Here is a 17,813-nt window from a genome sequence, read left to right as displayed (position 1 = left end):
CACTCTCGTACGGCATTATGAAATACTTTTCCTGCCACTGAGATTCCAAAACTGAGACAACGGTATCCTCAGTGACCAGCGTGGGCTGAGAACGTGACAATATAACAACATTCCTCACTTACCTCGAGCTGATGATAGCCCGTGTTCAGGTCGAGTGTTAAATTCAGTGGGCTTCATTGAGGGTGTTGATCAAGTCATCAACAGACACAGTGATGGGCCTTTTTCTTTGTATGGCCCATTTGAGTAGCCACAAGTCTATGCAAGTGCCACAAGCATTGGCAATTCTTAGGGCATGAGGCCGGATACCTTCTCGATAACCCCTAGGTCTTCCAGATTCTGCAGCTCAGCTTCCACCAAGGTGGAGCAGTATCCTGTGGTGTTTGAGAGCTACAGGGTGACTGGTTCTATTTATGTGCCGGACACTGGTGGCACTTGCAAATTTCCTAACCCTCTAAAGATATGGGGAGACTACATCAGGACACTGTCCACGGCTTTGAATTGGATGTAATCTTTCACCGGATGCCCCTTTACAGGGGTCATAGTAGAGAAAAACAGTTCCCTTTACCCAACCTGCACCTCTAATAATCACCAAACGTAGGCATTCTAGAAAGTTGATTAGTTTGAGGATGTGGTAGGGTTTTGAGTGCCTTTTGGGTAGTCTGCCTAGGATGCAGTGTGCTATCTCAGCACCCTTGTGGTAGCATGGATTGGTATCCCAAAGGTGGAATGCAGCATGGTAGGTTAGTGTTGTGTTGTGATCTCCTAATTATTAGGGCCACACCCAGTAGATACTCTTGAGCATCAAATGCTTTTTCGGAGAAAAGAAAATTCCTCCTTATGTTACGCATGAGTAGACAGAAGTATTAGGAACCAGAGAATCTATCTTCTGAAGGTAGCAAACAGAGAACTGCAGCATGCCCTGAAATCAGAAGGCAGACACAGTAGTGGGTATTTTAGCCTATATAATTATTTATTATACATTATTCCTCTCAAAATAATATGCATTAGAATGGATATAAATATAATTAACAATTCAGCACTTATTATACAAATTAGGGAAAACGTAGGAAAGCCCCAATCATATTTTATCACACATCTCTACTCAATTAGGCCTAAACCCTACTTAAATTAAACATGCAATATGCCCAGTGATGTCAAGCTTCCCCATGTCGCTTACTATGCCTAAAGTTGGAACTCTGCATTTCAGCATCTCCTCCAGAATCCGTGTCATCCCTGGAAGCCCACCCCTCACCATTATCATAGATCTTTCTTATATATGATGTTCTATGGAAGCAAGGAGGGGCCACCTCACATTTGGCTCCGTCTCTTAGTACGCAGAATAGTGAACAATCCTACTCACTGAAGACGCAAGAGTACAGAAGCATATTGCTGCTTTTTCCCCCCCCCCCTTCTTCCTTCCAGGTGTTACTTCTGGAAGGTTCGCTCTCCTTGTAGTTACACTTTAGCTGCAGTGTTGGTAAAGCGCTCGGTAGAATGGAAAGGTTTCTTTTATGGCCTAACTTTAGCCTCAGAAAAAACATGGCCATCACACACATACATTTCTTTAGTTTCACAATTTATTAAAAACGATTACTGCTGCTTTCTAGGTCCTATATTTTAAATGCCCTGTTGATCATGGAGGCAAGCACAGCACTGTTAATGAACATAATAATAATTCCAGATTGTAAAGCGCAGCTTACCCCCCCTAAGGGTATCCAGGCGCTGGGGCGCCGTTGGGGTGATTAAGTGAGCCCAGAGTCACTTGATGCTGAGCGGGGTTGCCACGGGTGCCGGAGATTGAAGCATGAGCCCCATGCTCCGGAGTCAGCCTCTCTGGCCGCTGTGCCACACCTCTCCCACCATCCTGATTGTTCCTGGGGCTTTCATAGGCGAGCATTTTCCTCCTCATTTTACATATCTGATGTGCTTGCATGCACTGTTTATAGTCCTGGTGACGACCTTCCAAACCACTTATAAGGTTGAAACGGCACCAACGTTGCGAATGCAGTCAAACCAAGGGATTCTGTTCTGCTATAAATATTGAGAGGTTATTTCAAGTTTAGGAGACCTCCTCTTGGGACTCCCTGCTCAGCTGGACACCCTAACATACACGCAGCTGCTCCGTCACTTGTGCACCGTGAGATCACCAGTGGGAGCCCACAACGGTCTATGGTTTGATGCACACTTGCAAAGAAAATGACCTGCTGGTACTTGGCAATACTTCATGAACCTTTGTTAGCATGACCATGATAAGCGAACACCCAAGAACTCGTTACGGGTGCAGCTTACAACATCGCCCGATATCCCTGAGGCTCAGAAAACCTTTTCACGCTATACTTTGGGTGAAGGCTCTACAGGACTAGAGACAGAAGCAGAACATGTTAGATAGGACATTGCATTGCTAAGAACATTCACTGTTTCCTTTTTATTACTACTAATCTCCGCTCAATTTCCATTTCTCTTCAACAATATTTTCATTAAGCAGCTCTCACAGAAAATACCATTTAAATAACAAATCAATACTTGAGAGAAAGGAAACAACCCCATCATTTACATCTCGCAGCAGAAACGGCAAGAATTCTACTCTCAATAAAAATGGAAGCGGGATCCCAGATATAACAAGAGGCTCCTCGAAAAGATCCAGTCAGGGCAGCCAATCACCCTGGGCTTATCTGACCAGGGTGGGGGTGAGGAAAAGATGCAAACTCTCCACGACTCCGCCTCAGCCCCTGCGCACCGGACCGAGCTGTCCTGCTCCAGGAGGTCTAGCTTGGCCGAAAGCTCCTCCAGCAGTCTTGGCTAATGGGTCCTTCATATGCAACTGAGCGCAGCTTCTCCAAGACCAGAGGCGCAGTCTCTGCCTCTTCGTGGAATCAGCAATACACAGGGGGACCAGGGGACGCACTCCTCTCAGGGCTTGGTCATGTAAACCCCTCTCCAAAGACTTCTTTGAAACAACTAAGCAGCTATGGGTTCAGCTACCAGAGGGTAGCACCAGAGATGTTTGTTCTGCACGGGTTCCTTGTATAACTCCCACACTCTACAGCGAACCTCGGTCGCACAGCGTAGTGTTCTTCAACGCTTTTTCTGAAGCACCCCAATACTTGTGGGTACAGCACCACACTAGAAGAAATATAAATATAAGTCCCCGGTGTCGTTTTCGGTGCCCAGTCCTGCCATTAACAGATACATGCAGTGCTAAAAACACTCGGTGTAGCGTCAACCTCAGTGGAGTTTTCCCCAACAGCGATTTCAGACATGCATATCGATGGGGAAGTAATAAGGTTAAGAAAACAATGAGATCACTGTGTGCGGATTTGGAAATAATCGATCAGGTGTCTGGGGACAGTTATATTAATTAACTATGAGCCACATGCATCAACATTTGTAATAGCGATTACCTAATTGTGATTTTCTGAGAATAGCAATTGGGTGATCGCTATTTCAAATGTATAAACTCCAAGAGTTTCATATAGCGATTCATAGGGGTTCGCAAATCAACCTACCTTTATTAATGAGGTAGGTCGCAATTTGCGATCCTCTAGGAAACGCTAAAATCATGAGAATGGTGGCCTGCAATGGGGTTAACAAACCTGCATGTCCGTGATTGCTTTTTAAAAAAGCTTTTTTTTTTTGATGCAGCCCGTTTTCCTTAAAGGAAATCAAGTTGCGTTTAAAAAAATAAAAATGAAAAGTTTTCTTTGTATTTTCCAGGAGTAGGCAGTGGTCCGTGGGGCCACTGCCTGCTCTTAAAGTATTTGCATACATTCAGAAATTCACAAAGGGGAAGGGGTCTCTTGGGGACAACTTCCCATTTGCGAATAGGTTACCACCAACTGGTATAGGTGGTAAAATGTAAATGTTTTGCGACTGCATTTCGGTCACAAAACATTCCAACATACCGATGTGATTCGATATTAGGAAGGGGCACCCTAAACACGCCCCTTCCTAATAGCGAATTACTAAACCATTTTGCGATTTGGTAATAGGTTACCAAATCGCAAAACAGGGTTGGGTACATTGGGAAAGCCTTTTTTCCCAGTCGCAAACGGCCCAATTAACAGAATCGGGCTGTTTGCGGCAGTTAAAAAAACAAATATACATGTGGCCCTAAAACTTACGGGTGCTGCCACAAAATGATAACTGGGACTGGCTACATAAATCTTGAATAAACCATTAAAGAGGAGCTTTGTTCCTCCGCTCGAATGAGCCCTATCTGGCACATGAATGCCGTTACTTTTTAGCTCCATACCAATGCACACGAAATTTCAATATTTAAATTTCTTGTTCTAAAATACAGTTAGAAAACCCAATGTATGGTGTGTGGTGCAGAGGAGACAATTCCTCTTCATTCATGCTGTACAACACTACTGGTTGGCAACAGCACTACAGTAAGGATGACCAAAACACATCTCACTCTCCACCGGGATCAATTTATTGAACGGATCCGAGATGTAGGGAACAGGTCTGTGGTCTATGCAAAAAATAGTTCCACACAACGGCGGACACAGTGACCGCACTACCCTGTGAAGTTCCCTTGTTGTTTTTGAAAAAAGTAGTCAATCTGGTTGTGTGTGCACAAAAACCACTCCAGCACTCGCCGTCGTTGAGTGCCAACTGCTATGCAGATAAATGAGAAAGTCTGATTTGTGGAGCGGTGCACCACTCAATGTGTAAGACAAGCGGTAGTTAATTAGACCATGAGTCTTGCGATTTAAAAGACTGGAATAATTCTTTATTTTTCAAAAATGTCAGCCAACACGTTTCGTTCATGAGAATGAACTTCTTCAGGGCATGCGTATCAACTCCTGGTTGGGGAAAACAATAGTGTCGGATGTTAGTCCGGGCTGCAAGGGCCACCTGGATAAGGGCCGATGTGCGCAAAGTCTGGTATTGAGGCTGAGAGTAGAGCTGTCCGCTTGTGAAGAGTGGACAGCTCTACTCTCAGCCTCAATACTAGACTTAGCGCACATCGGACCATATCCAGGTGGTCCTTGCAGCCCGGACTACCATCCGACACTATTGTTTTCCCCAACCAGGAGTTGATACGTATGCCCTGAAGAAGTTCATTCTCATGAACGAAACGCGTTGGCTGACATTTTTGAAAAATAAAGAATGATTCCAGTCTTAAATCACAAGACTCATGGACTAATTACCTACAGCTCGTCTTAAACATCGAGTGGTGCACCACTCCACAAATCAGGTCTGTGGTCTATAATTGGATGTTCACCATTCCTTGTACTATGTCTTCCACACTACTCTCCACTACTATCAAAACATTTGAAAAACACATTCTCAGCATTTCGCAATAAAGTATGCTGTCTCACTTGAGACATGGCCACACCATGCAAAACAAAATTGGCAAATCGAAAATAGAACAATACCTTGTTATGCCTGAGAAAACCTGCTTAAGATGAAGAGAAAGGAAACATGCCTTCCTGGACACTCCTCAGCATGTGGTTGATATAGCAGTCCACCTTGCACGAGGGTGTAGCAATCAAACCCACAGGGCCTGCTACAGCAAGTGCGCCCTGAACATTCCTCATCAGGCCAAGAAAATGGCAGTTCTGGGCCGGACGGTGGATTATTGGCTATCCACAGAGTATAGAATGGAGGTCACATACTACTTACTCCAAACTTTTTATTTTTACAGGACTCAATTAAATACGGCAAAAATTTCACATCGGTCAGACAATGTTGCAGAAGTGATAGCACACACACAGAGAAGAGCAACAGTGGCAGCACCCGGAGAGGCGGCTGTGGGTCACCGATACAGGAAGTCAGCCTGCAGGTTGGCGCCAATCTCGGACTCCCATTTGTCTCCATTGTTGAGCAGTTTCTCTTTGTTGTAGAGCAGTTCCTCGTGAGTCTCTGTAGAGAATTCAAAGTTGGGTCCCTAAAGAAGAAGAGAGGGGGACAAGCATTACCCAAGGAAGAGTTAAGGATACTCTAATCTTTCTTCTCATTGAGGGATCTTTTTCAGATTCCTTGCTTTAGAACACACAAATGGTGAAGGTGGGAGGCTGCCAGCAACATTTCTTAAAGCATCTTATTAAAAAGTAAATTCTATCACTTTTTATACGAAAAGACCCTAGATAGAAAATAAGGATTTTGCGCCTAGGGGGTGAAGCTAGGAGGACCAGGAAAGCCCTACTCATGGCAGCCATCTCAGTTCTGATTTGAAGCACCAAGATAGGAGACACTTCTCAGAAACTGTAAGGCGGAAAATTAAGGACTGGTGAATGAATACGGCGGAGACGCCTGTTTCTGTGAATTAGATTACAGGTCAGAGGCTCTATTGTGCCGCCCAAGTGTTCTTAGGCGTAGTTTGTAACCGGAGATCCTGCAAATAAGATGAGAGGGCGAGAATAGAAGAGTAAACAGACCGCCGTCATCCTCTGCTATGTAGCGCTCGTGTTTAAGACAGGACATGGATTGGTTACACAGTTCCTCTTCAACTGGAAGGCGCACGCTTTCCACATCCTTCCTTGGTCACGTCTTCGTCACTCACTTTCACATCAGGCATTCTGTAGGATCCACACCTGCTTCTATCTTGTGCATCTTCTACCCAAGGGTTGCCCCTTTCTCTCCTACACACTATAGCGCCATTCATCTAACATAGGGGTCTCCCAACTTTTCAGTACAAGGGCCACATTGTATATTTTAAAAGTATTTGTGGTCTGAATAAAAATCAGTGTTATAAATGAATTAATTCAATTTTAATGAATGAATACGATTTACTTGGATCTTTTTTGTATTCAGCATGATAGGATTGAGAACAAAGGAGAAATGTGACAATTACAAAGAAACAATGCTGTGCTCAAACTAAGAAATGATATATAATGAAAACTCAAGAGGCTTTGCTGCCACCTACAGGCTGCCAAAGGAATTGGATATACATTTCCCTTTGATCAGCGGAATCAGAGGCTTGGCAAAACAGAGAAATTACATTTTAGCCCATTAATGCTAAAGTTGCTGAGAGACAGATAAAATCTTGTAGAGGGCCGGATATGTTATGTTAATCGATTTCTAAAGCGCACAAATACCCCCCGTGGGTGTTTTGGCGCTGAAAAGGCGCGGCAGTTGGGCAAGAAAGAAAAGAAGGACTCGGTGTTGAAAGCCAGGTTTTGAGCAGTTCCCTAAAAGTCAGTAAGGTGGGAGCTGCTTTGATATTCATAGGCCACTGTTCGACTGCGGGGGCTTCAGAGGAGAAACAACTGCCCCCCCATCTTACAGCTGCGGTGGGAGGCCATCATGGCCTGTGGGCCGTAGTTTGAAGACCCCTGCTCTAACACAACATCCAGCTGGCTGCTGCATCATCTCTGCTGCTCTACAATTAGACAACTTTTCTGGGCTTCATGCACCACACCTTCACATACATGCAGCCCCACCGGCGCAATCTCACACTGGCGTTGCTCAAATCCTTTGTGACCCTTCCCCCCCCACCACACCTGCTGTACCTGCATAGAGTCTCCAGGCAGCACTACTGTGCAATCATTCTCCTTGCTTATGCCAGTCTAGTTCCCTGTGACCTGATCAGAACACAGCTAAGGACTTCATATACCTCACAAAGAAGTCACACACATGCTTTCCCTATCCATGCATGCACACCCCTGCATGCCTTACCAGACAAGGTAACTGCGCCACGAGGAGCTGGCGAGGCAGAAGGCAGACGTGGCACGGACATTATTAGAGCAGATTTGAATTGGAAAAGGGCATCGCCTCTGAGCTCGTTGTGTTCTCCATGCAGCAGTGTGATACAATACACAATTCAACTCAGCCACACCAATCCCCAGTCCCAGGGCAATATCGGATCGGATCTACAGAGTACATCTATATTCAAGGCTACATAAAGCAGATTCCGCTCAAACTAAGCAAATCATGGCCATTCTCTGATTGATTAGGAAAGAGAAGCAATGAGAACGCTCTCTATTGATAATGATGCAGAGCCCCCTCTGGGTCCCACAGGATCAGAGCGCTTGTGCAGCCCATACATAATCTGTTCATCTTCTTCGCAGGCTGCTCCGATGCGAGCCGAGGGGGTGCATCCGTCGGGGTGCCTCCCGCGTGCCACGTAACACTGGAAAAGAGGGTGCCAGCCACAGCGCGGTGTAATATTACTAGACCTGTCTGCAGCAACACACAGTGGAGCACGCTGTACCTGCGAGGCATGCTCCTGACATGAGTTTTGGAGACAGCCCTGAGACGGACAATTGCCGTTTGAGAGGACTTCACACAGGTGGTTGGTTTCATGTGGACCAAACTGCTCCAAACAATTCAAATATCATGCGCCTGCTCACGGGTATCAGTTTTCCTTTTGTTTTTCACCCTTTATTATTGCTCTGCCCATCCTGCTTTCAGCTTTCTTGCCTATGCATAGATGTCAATTAAAACTACACCTCAGGGGACATCACACCGTGCCTTTGTGATGAATGCCACTTTCTAAACTTGAGAGGTGTCAAGCATAGGTCTCGGTTCCGTGTGGTTGGACGCTGGATAGAATGTCGTACCGCTCGACAAACTGGTCCATCCCACATCCTGTGGTCTTCGGAAACGGGGATCGCTCTGGTCTCGGCCATACCTTGATGTACACTGCTCACAGTTTGACAGATCATTTTCTTTCAATGTCTCCTAATATTGCTCACGCCTTCTTAAAACTAGTCCCTGCTTTCTTTGGCTACAGATTAATTTGTTCTGTTTTCAGTCAACATTTGCTATAATCCCCTGATTATTCTTCAATATGCAATAATCATTTGGGGCACAGTGCTTCCCTTCGTAGGGCTGGCTGTGTGAAACTTCCTCTCTCAAGTCAGGCCACACACATCCAACATGCCCTCGATGATCTGTTAAGAAAAGAGCTTCGCCTCGCGCCCCCAAAACGGTGCTCCGAGATCACCAGTGCGATTTCAAGGATTTTAACACGACTGAGAAATCTCTTGGGCAGATTTGAGTTGGAAAGCTTCAGCTAGATGCACTGCTGCAGACAGGACACTTGAAGAGTTTTCTGTGTGCTCCTTAGGATCCCCCCCCCCCCCCCCTGGGTTGCTAGCATCCTCTGTCCTTGGCAAAGAGGACCACTGGGGATCTCTTTCACTGAGGGCAGTCTGTGCGCCCCACGGAAGGCAGTCACGAGGCTTACAGGGTTATTTGCGCTTGGGAATCCCACGCATTTATGGTAGTGCAGTTGGGGGGGTTGGCGGGGCAGCGGGGGGGGGGGGGGGGGGCAGAGAAATCAAAAGGCGGCAGGCAGCTCCAATGTGTCATGCACGAGGAGGCCCTACAGGGCGGCCAGAAAGAAAAGGGACATGCTGATACCAAATGACGCCTCGCCATTCCACCACCATGGCCTTGCCACTCTGGTAATGAAGGTTCAAATAAACCAGCAGCGGCAAAAAACTGCTAGGGTGGAGAGGCAATGCCTCTACACTAGTTAAAATTGAGGCTTAGCGTGTTTATCCCGCGATGACACACAACGCTGCTTTTGACGCCCTTCTTGAATAGCAAAGCAATGAAAATAACAAGGAATACTCTACCACCAAGCCCTGAAGAAAAAGAATCCCACAAACGTGGAACGCAGCGTGCAGAGGGGTGGAGGGATTCTAAAAGAAATGAGGTTTTAAAGGTTTTCTACATACCCTGCACTGGCTGCCCATTGAACGGCGCCTCCAATTGAAGGCCTTACGCTATATGCACAAGCACCTCGCTGACGCAGGGCCAGTGTATCTGAAACCTCTGGTGTCTGGACACGCTCCGCTTCAGCCATCAGGATATTTCAGTGGTTCCTAGAGTTAGGAAATCTCGCCGCGGTGGCCAGGCATTTCTGTATCTGGGCCTCAAACTTTGAAACAACCTGCAAAACTCGCCGAGAGCCTGGAAAGTGCTCACATCTTTCGCAAGCAGCTTCAAACCTGGATGGTTCCACATCTTAATTGCAACTGTGCCGTTGACTCTGGTTTAGTGAGGAGACTAGTGCTAGGAAACTTGTTTTTTCAGGTAGACATGTGCTTTACAAGTCACACATAAGAACAATAAAGAAGGCGAAGGAAGAGTGTTCAGCAATCCAGCAATCGAGTCATTAGAGCTGGGGCGGCTGCCGCGAAGCAGGGCCTTCTACTAGCGCTTGTAGCGTCAGATTCAAGAGGACGGTGTACTTGTTTTCCATTGAGGGCCTCTACATACTGAGAAAAACACAAAAACTGTTGCTCAGATGATCCTTACCCCAGCAGAGCATTAGGACAGGAAAATGAGTCTCCACTGAGGAGGGAAATACCCCAAAGCAGCAGATGGACAGAAATGACACGAGCCCGGACCGTATTTACATGAACTCAGGCCTTCCTGGTAACTACAGGGCACACCGCAGGGTACGCCGCAGGGTACGCCGCAGGGTACGCCGCAGGGTACGCCGCAGGGTACGCCGCAGGGTACGCCGCAGGGTACGCCACAGGGTACGCCACAGGGTACGCCACAGGGTACGCCACAGGGTACGCCGCAGGGTACGCCGCAGGGTACGCCGCAGGGTAGACCGCCCCACCTCTCGAATGCACATGTTGAATAGATGAGCTCGGCACAAAGAACTCACTTCCACTCAATGAGACAGACACATCCCTCAGTGTGCACTGCTCACCTCCACAATGAGACAGACACATCCCTCAGTGTGCACTGCTCACCTCCACAATGAGACAGACACATCCCTCAGTGTGCACTGCTCACCTCCACAATGAGACAGACACATCCCTCAGTGTGCACTGCTCACCTCCACAATGAGACAGACACATCCCTCAGTGTGCACTGCTCACCTCCACAATGAGACATACACATCCCTCAGTGTGCACTGCTCACCTCCACAATGAGACAGACACATCCCTCAGTGTGCACTGCTCACCTCCACAATGAGACAGACACATCCCTCAGTGTGCACTGCTCACCTCCACAATGAGACAGACACATCACTCAGTGTGCACTGCTCACCTCCACAATGAGACAGACACATCCCTCAGTGTGCACTGCTCACCTCCACAATGAGACAGACACATCCCTCAGTGTGCACTGCTCACCTCCACAATGAGACAGACACATCCCTCAGTGTGCACTGCTCACCTCCACAATGAGACAGACATCCCTCAGTGTGCACTGCTCACCTCCACAATGAGACAGACACATCCCTCAGTGTGCACTGCTCACCTCCACAATGGCATCCACAGGACAGGCCTCCTGGCAGAACCCGCAGTAGATACACTTGGTCATGTCGATGTCGTAGCGGGTGGTTCGACGGCTGCCATCGGCTCGGGGCTCGGCTTCAATCGTGATGGCCTGTGAACAAAAAGGCATAATGATGCGACTGCAGAGCTGCTGTTTGAAAGAGGGAGATCCGGAAAACAGGTCTTAATGTGCGTCTTGGTAAATCTTTGGCCCTCAGAAGAAGAGCTGGACAGTGAGCAAATATTGGGCAGGTCGCGGATCAAAGGAGGGACTGCGGCATTAATTACGAGTTCTTACAGATTGAACTTAATAATATAGTAGAGCTAATAAACCCTTAAAGGACAAACCCCAGCGAGTGGTCTGGACAATAAAACACAGTCTTCACTGCCGTGGACTCAGACACTTCTGTGGTGAAGACTGGAGCCTCAGGCAGCTCTTCCGGTCGAGGTGTAGTGGGTTGTCGGACAGTGTCTGCAACCAATTACACCTCTAGGAGTTAAACTCCATGGCGTTGGGAACTGCGCAGACTCGGTTTTACCAGGTGCAATCCCACACTGCATTCATGATCCCAGGGGTTTTAAAACAGACATTGATCAGTTGCCCCAAGCAGGCGATACATGTCTATGAGGACTTTAGCAGGAAGGGGTGGTAAGAGAGAAGGGGATGATGTACCCTGCTAGGGCAGCATGTAACACCCCTACTTGTGCTTTGACAGAGGGACTGACATGTAACCTGTTAAACAGGTCCTAGCTGCAATGCAGCCCTTTCCCAATGTGATTTTACCAGCTGGATTTTCTGGAGTGGAAACACCAGGGAACTTTGAGTGCTGCGGAGCGAAATTCCACTCAGAAATTCAGCTGCACATACCTCTTAATGAAGGGCTTGGGCTTAGAGATGCAGTTTGGTGGCAAAGGGTAAATGGTCATTTGACTAGGCCAGGACTTCACATCTTTAGGTTCAAGGGACCCTGGATGCTCCTCTCAGGTTCAGATCCTCACCTGAGCAGGACAGATGGCTTCGCATAGCTTGCAGGCAATGCACCGCTCCTCTCCGGATGGGTATCTGCGCAGGGCGTGTTCACCCCGGAAGCGCGGACTCAACGGCCCCTTCTCGAACGGATAGTTGATGGTGGCAGGCTCACGGAACAGGTAACTCATTGTCATGGCCAGGCCTGACGAGAAAGAAGGATAAGAGAAGGAAGAGAAAAGGAAGTGTAAGAAAGACAAGAAGGCAAAAGAGAAACACAGGGAGAAATATATAAGCGAAGGACAGACAGAAATGAGAGATGGGGGAAGGGACTATAGACAAAGGGAAAAGGCAGAAATCCAGAAAAGGATAGCAATGGTAACAGGTGGTTGAGAAAGTTCTATAAAGAGTAAAAGGAAAGAGCTACTAGATAAACACAAGACCGAAGAGAATGGTGGGAATGGTGAACAATGATAAAACAAATGGAGAAAGTGAACCCTGAGATTTTAAGGAGGTCACGAGTGAAATCAACTGAGTAAAAGGATATTTCTGCAACCTCAAAGGACTTCTTGTGCAAATGATCCTCTAATTCCAATCCAGTGTTCCTGACAGGGCTCCATATGATGCAATAAAAAGTGTTCCGTACACATAGACTTGAGCAACAATACACTTGGTGTCCTCAGATGGCACATGTATCCTTCCTCTGCCCTTTTCCTAATACTCTCCTCACCACCTTGGTCCTCCTTCACCAAATAAAGGCCCCCACAATTACAGGCCCTACTGCAGATCTAAAAACCTGTTGTCAGCTCTGCCACTGTGAGGGAAAGTGACAAATTCAGGCAACTTAGGTGTAGATTAAAGGCTATACAGAAAGCAATTTTGGGGTAAGCTGATGGAGGGGCGCACTCCAGTAGGGCGGGCATGGCCTCTTGCGTTTCCAATTTCAAGGAACGCAGACTAAGAAGCAGGTGTTCTATCCCAGGCATGATGCAGGCCTGGCATCGACTAGCAGGCCTTCGTTGGGAAAGGGAGAGTACAAGTGTGTTCGGGCACAGTCCTTGCCTTGAGAGTACAGCTCTAGAGATAAAGAATGAGGTCTACAGTTCTGGGCCTTTTCGACCCCTTGAAAGCAATCCTGTGAGACAGGGAACAAACCTGGAAAATGATTACAATAGCACTAAAATACCAATATAGAGAAGCAAGGCAGAGAAAACTGGCAAGGAGAATCCTCTGGGGCTGGCAGTGAGAAGAGCGGATGGGGCGCTGCCTCTATAGAGCTGGCAGGTCTACAGGCTTCAGAGGAAGGGGCACAGCACTCGGGCATGTTGCTTCTTTTGCTGCAGAGCTGTTTCTACAGAAGGTTAACGAGTGACTGAAACTTTAGAGCCATGCACAAACCACAATCTACGCCATGGAGCTACTCAAGGCTACAGCTCCCTCGGTGTCTCAAAACACTAGAGTCCTTTACACCCAGGGACATTGGACCAATGTAAGCACTTCTAATATGTCAATGTATATTATGTGGTACAAGAGGGCACCTTTCACCCTTTTCAGATTGATACAATGAGTGCCATTGCGTTTCCTTGTACATCGCTGCATTGGCATTGAGTAGTCTGAGGTGTGTGTGCCTCATAAGCAGGCATTATTTACACGAGTCCCACATGTACAGACTGAAAAGAACCGGCTGTTCTCCAGGTCACTTCAGAGAAGGAGAAACCTGCAGGTAAAGGGAGCAATTCATACAGATGACGTGTCAGGCAAGAGGTGAATCCAGAGGATCTGGGACCCTAACTGTCTCTCTCTGAAGCTCTGCGTCTGAAGAGCTGCTCATGGTCCAGGTTTACCGAAGAGTCTGTACCAGAAGCCGCCACGCACCTCGGTAGAGCTCGGTCCACAGCAGCGTCTGTGCAGCTCGGTCAGTGATGGACTTCATGTCGTCCGGCAGCTCTCTGGCGTTCACATACTCTGAAATCGAGGAAAGGAAAGAAAAAAAGACATGAGCTCAGTAAACGTGGCCAGCTAGCACACGTTTTGTTCAGCCCTCCCAAACAGTAGACACCTTACATGTATCTGTGAATCCAGGGCACCTAGTGCCAGCTTTCTCTGGTGCATCTTGACACAGAAAGCATTTGCAAAACAGGAGCAAGTCCCTTCTTCAGAGCACAGGTACCATCTCCCACTGAACACACCATGCAGGGAATGAAAACTCCTGAAGATGGTAAGTGCTGTAAGAAAGACATGCAGCAGCCCAACAGCAGCACCCACATTCAAGTGCCAGCAGCATATTCAAACGGCATACAAGGTGCTACCAGAAACCAAAGTAGCAGGCTCGCCTGGTCTGCGGCATTCCCCATCTCAGAAGCACCTTTAGTGTCTGTGGTTCAGACTGATGCAATGAGGGAAAACAGAGTAAAAGGAAACCAAAGGCTGTTTACAAATCTGGGTCTTTGTTATCTCCTACCACCACGGAAAAGGAGCAAGGTGCCGTCCTGTGTCCCCTGTTTATCGAAACTCTTAAGCACGGGCAAGGAGCAGAAGTATTTTAGAACTAGAAAGACCTACTACAGGGTCCGGGAATCACACCCTATAGTGCTACATGTATAGGGGTCAGTGGCCAAAGGGGAGAAAGGAATATGGAGAAGAATAGGGTGTGGGCCCGAACTCACAGGGACATGGTGATATAGGTGGTAAGGGCAGGGAGAAAAGGGTGTGGGCATGGGGGGGCAAGGCACAAAGCCTGGGGCATAGGGACAGGGGTAGTGAGTGACACAGAAGAGAAATCATAGGGGCAGAGACTGTGGCAGGGAGACACTGTAATATGTGGAAGTGAACTTTTTATGTTAGTAGGAGCATTAGGGTTAATTAATGTATGTTGCTTTAAAGAATGTGGAATATAGAATTCTTGTTAGGTCATGAGAGAATGTTAAGCTTTGTTTTATTATAACTGACTGGGGCGTTGTATGAAGACGGTCGTGGGTCTTGTCGTGAATAAACCTCAACTTTCTTCAAAAGGATAACTGTCTCAACTTTATTGGATTTGAGCATACTACAATTTATGGCGACGATCTAAGACAGAGACCCACCGACAGTAGAAATTTGAAATTTCTCAAGAGTGCTGAAAGCCTGCTGGGAGTTCGCACATATATGTTTTGGGAGCTGCGTGTCCTGTGTGAGACAGTGACTATTTCGTGGAAATTCATCGTGAAAGTTGCAAGTGAATTGGATTCCTGCTTGATTCATACGACAGGAAAAGGTTACGGATTCATCGGGAAACGAAAGAATACACTTTTGGATTTGTGTTTTCTGTTTTATTTCGTCGGACGGCTTTGACAGCGTAAAGACTTGGTGTTAGTCTTAACTTACAGTTGGCCCCGTGGTGTTGCTGCATCAGCTACAAGACCCCTCCAACGGCTCATCAGCGAAGGGAGCAGCATTCTTCAAACGGAGCGGAGAGTTCCAGACAGCAACACGATACTCATCAGCTTCTGAGCGCGATGAATAACGCAAGCTTTCACGCGATCTCGCTCACGGCACAGCGTGATTAGTCATCACGTTAGTAGACGCTGCGTGCTTCCATTTTGAATCTGTTGTTGCTAGTTTCCTAGCAACGAGTTAAGCAAGCTAGATACGGAGATCGTACACGGAAAGTGACCGTGTTTTCATCATTTTTCAACGCGTCTGCAACCTAGTTCTTAGTAAACATATTGGTGATAGAAACAACATTATTTAGTCAAGAAACACTAAAGTATGGCTAATAATAGTAATTCTAATGTTTTGCAACCACCCTCTTTTTTGGAACTGCCTGGAAAACCCATTAAACCGTGGCATAAATGGCTAAGAATCTTTGAGAATTATCTGGAAGCCATTGATGGTTTAAAATTTTCACCAGCTCGGAAGAAAGCCATTTTATTTAATCTTTTGGGTAATGCTGGACAAGAAGTGTACGATAATTTACCGGTGTTTCCGGCACCTGCACGAGATGACTCTTGGGATGTTTACAAGGAAGCACTTGCACGTATGGGAAGGCAGTATGTTGATGAACCTTCTGTAATGGTGGAAAGACACACATTTTTTAAACGCAAACAATCTGCGGAGGAATCAATCGAGGATTATTTGGCAGTTTTGCGTGTATTAGCATCTAAATGTGTTTTTGGGAATTATCTAGACACTGCCTTACGTGATCAATTAGTTTTTAACTGCTTTAACAAAAAGATTCAAGAACGTATCTTGACGTGTAAGAACCCATCTTTAGATGAGGTCATGGATATAGCAAGAAGCATAGAACGTTCTGTGGTTTCATCTAAAATTTTATCGGAGGCTAACATTAGTGGGTCTTCTGACATCGCTAAAGTTTCAGCAGTGGAGGTCACACCTGTTAGTAATGAGGCTAATATAAATTTAGTTACACATAAGGGTAATGTGAGAAGGAATGTTGAGAAGAGAGTGAGTGGAGCATGCTACAGATGTGGGTCGAGATTCCATTTAGGGAATTTTCAGAATTGCCCAGCTCAGGGCAAGAGATGCAACAATTGCAAGAAAATTGGGCACTTCTATAATGAGTGTCATGCGAGTAAAACTAGAGTCAAGGTTAGTCAACTTGACGTTGAGAATGATATACTGGCTGAAGCTATTAACAATGTATCGGTGTCATCACTAGAAATTAGTGCATTAGGTGAATGTGAGAAAAGATGTAAGGGTCCTATATGTGACGTTAAAATTGGAGATGTGATGGCGGATTCTGGTTCTCCAATTACAATTTTAGCAGAGAACACATTTCACAAATTTTGGTCTGAGAAATTACTTAAATCCACAACTATTAATCCCAAGGCTTTTGGGGAGTATGACATAATCATGAAAGGATACTTTGAGGATAGTGTGTTGTTCAAGGGGAGGAACATTTTTACTAAAATTTATGTAGCTGTTAATGGACGGGATATTCTAGGTTGGCAGGACCAAGCAAAGTTCGGCATTATCTTACGGCCAGGTCATGAGGAGCCAGTGACTTTAGGTGAGATGCCCATTTTAGCGATTCAGGAGACAAACATTTGTGACAATTTCACTAGGATGCTACAAAATAAATTTCCTCAAGTGTTTTCTAGCAAGATAGGAGTCATTAAAAATTTTGAACATGAAATTGTACTCAAAAGTAATGCGGTGCCAGTGATACAAAAAGTAAGACCTGTACCTTTGTCAGCCAGAGATGATCTTAAGAATTTACTGAATGATATGTGTGATCAGGGCATTATTAAACGTGTGGAATCGTCAGAATGGGTTTCTGCGGCAGTTGTCGCACGAAAAAGTAACGGAGATATACGCCTGTGTGCTGATCTAAGAGTTCTTAATAGAAATATCCTTGTGGATTGTCATCCCCTTCCACGTATTCATGAAATGCTTGCCAGATTAGGAGGTAGTAAATATTTTTCTACAATTGATTTACGCTCAGCGTACCATCAGATTCCATTGGCTAAAAATTCACAACATTTGACTACGTTTGTGACACCTTTTGGCGTATATATGTACAGGCGTATGCCGTTTGGTTTAGCATCTGCTGCCAGCGTTTTTCAACGTTTAATGGATCAAGTGTTTGGAGATCTTGGGGGTGTACAGACTTTCCAAGATGATATTCTAGTTCACACGGAAAGCCTAGA

At 46.3% G+C, this 17,813-nt stretch overlaps 1 protein-coding gene across 1 annotated transcript in view; it reads right to left on the bottom strand.

Moving 5' to 3' along the window:
* Positions 1–5,627: 5,627 nt before the first annotated feature.
* The window catches only part of NDUFS8 (NADH:ubiquinone oxidoreductase core subunit S8), a 30,852-nt gene continuing 18,666 nt past the window's right edge, over positions 5,628–17,813 (bottom strand). Inside the window, exons 4-7 of the mRNA XM_085651610.1 lie at positions 14,041–14,130; positions 12,198–12,370; positions 11,182–11,310; positions 5,628–5,896 (exon numbers count right to left, since the gene is read on the bottom strand). Coding sequence (XP_085507736.1) covers positions 5,765–5,896; positions 11,182–11,310; positions 12,198–12,370; positions 14,041–14,130 — 524 coding nt within the window. The 3' untranslated portion in view covers positions 5,628–5,764. The remainder of the gene's footprint in view (positions 5,897–11,181; positions 11,311–12,197; positions 12,371–14,040; positions 14,131–17,813) is intronic.

This window comes from Triturus cristatus, chromosome 4_1 (genome assembly GCF_964204655.1).
Source record: "Triturus cristatus chromosome 4_1, aTriCri1.1, whole genome shotgun sequence".
In the NCBI taxonomy this organism is placed as follows: Eukaryota; Metazoa; Chordata; class Amphibia; order Caudata; family Salamandridae; genus Triturus; species Triturus cristatus.
The sequence above is the reverse complement of the archived record's forward strand: the minus strand, read 5'-3'. Positions and strand labels throughout refer to the sequence as shown.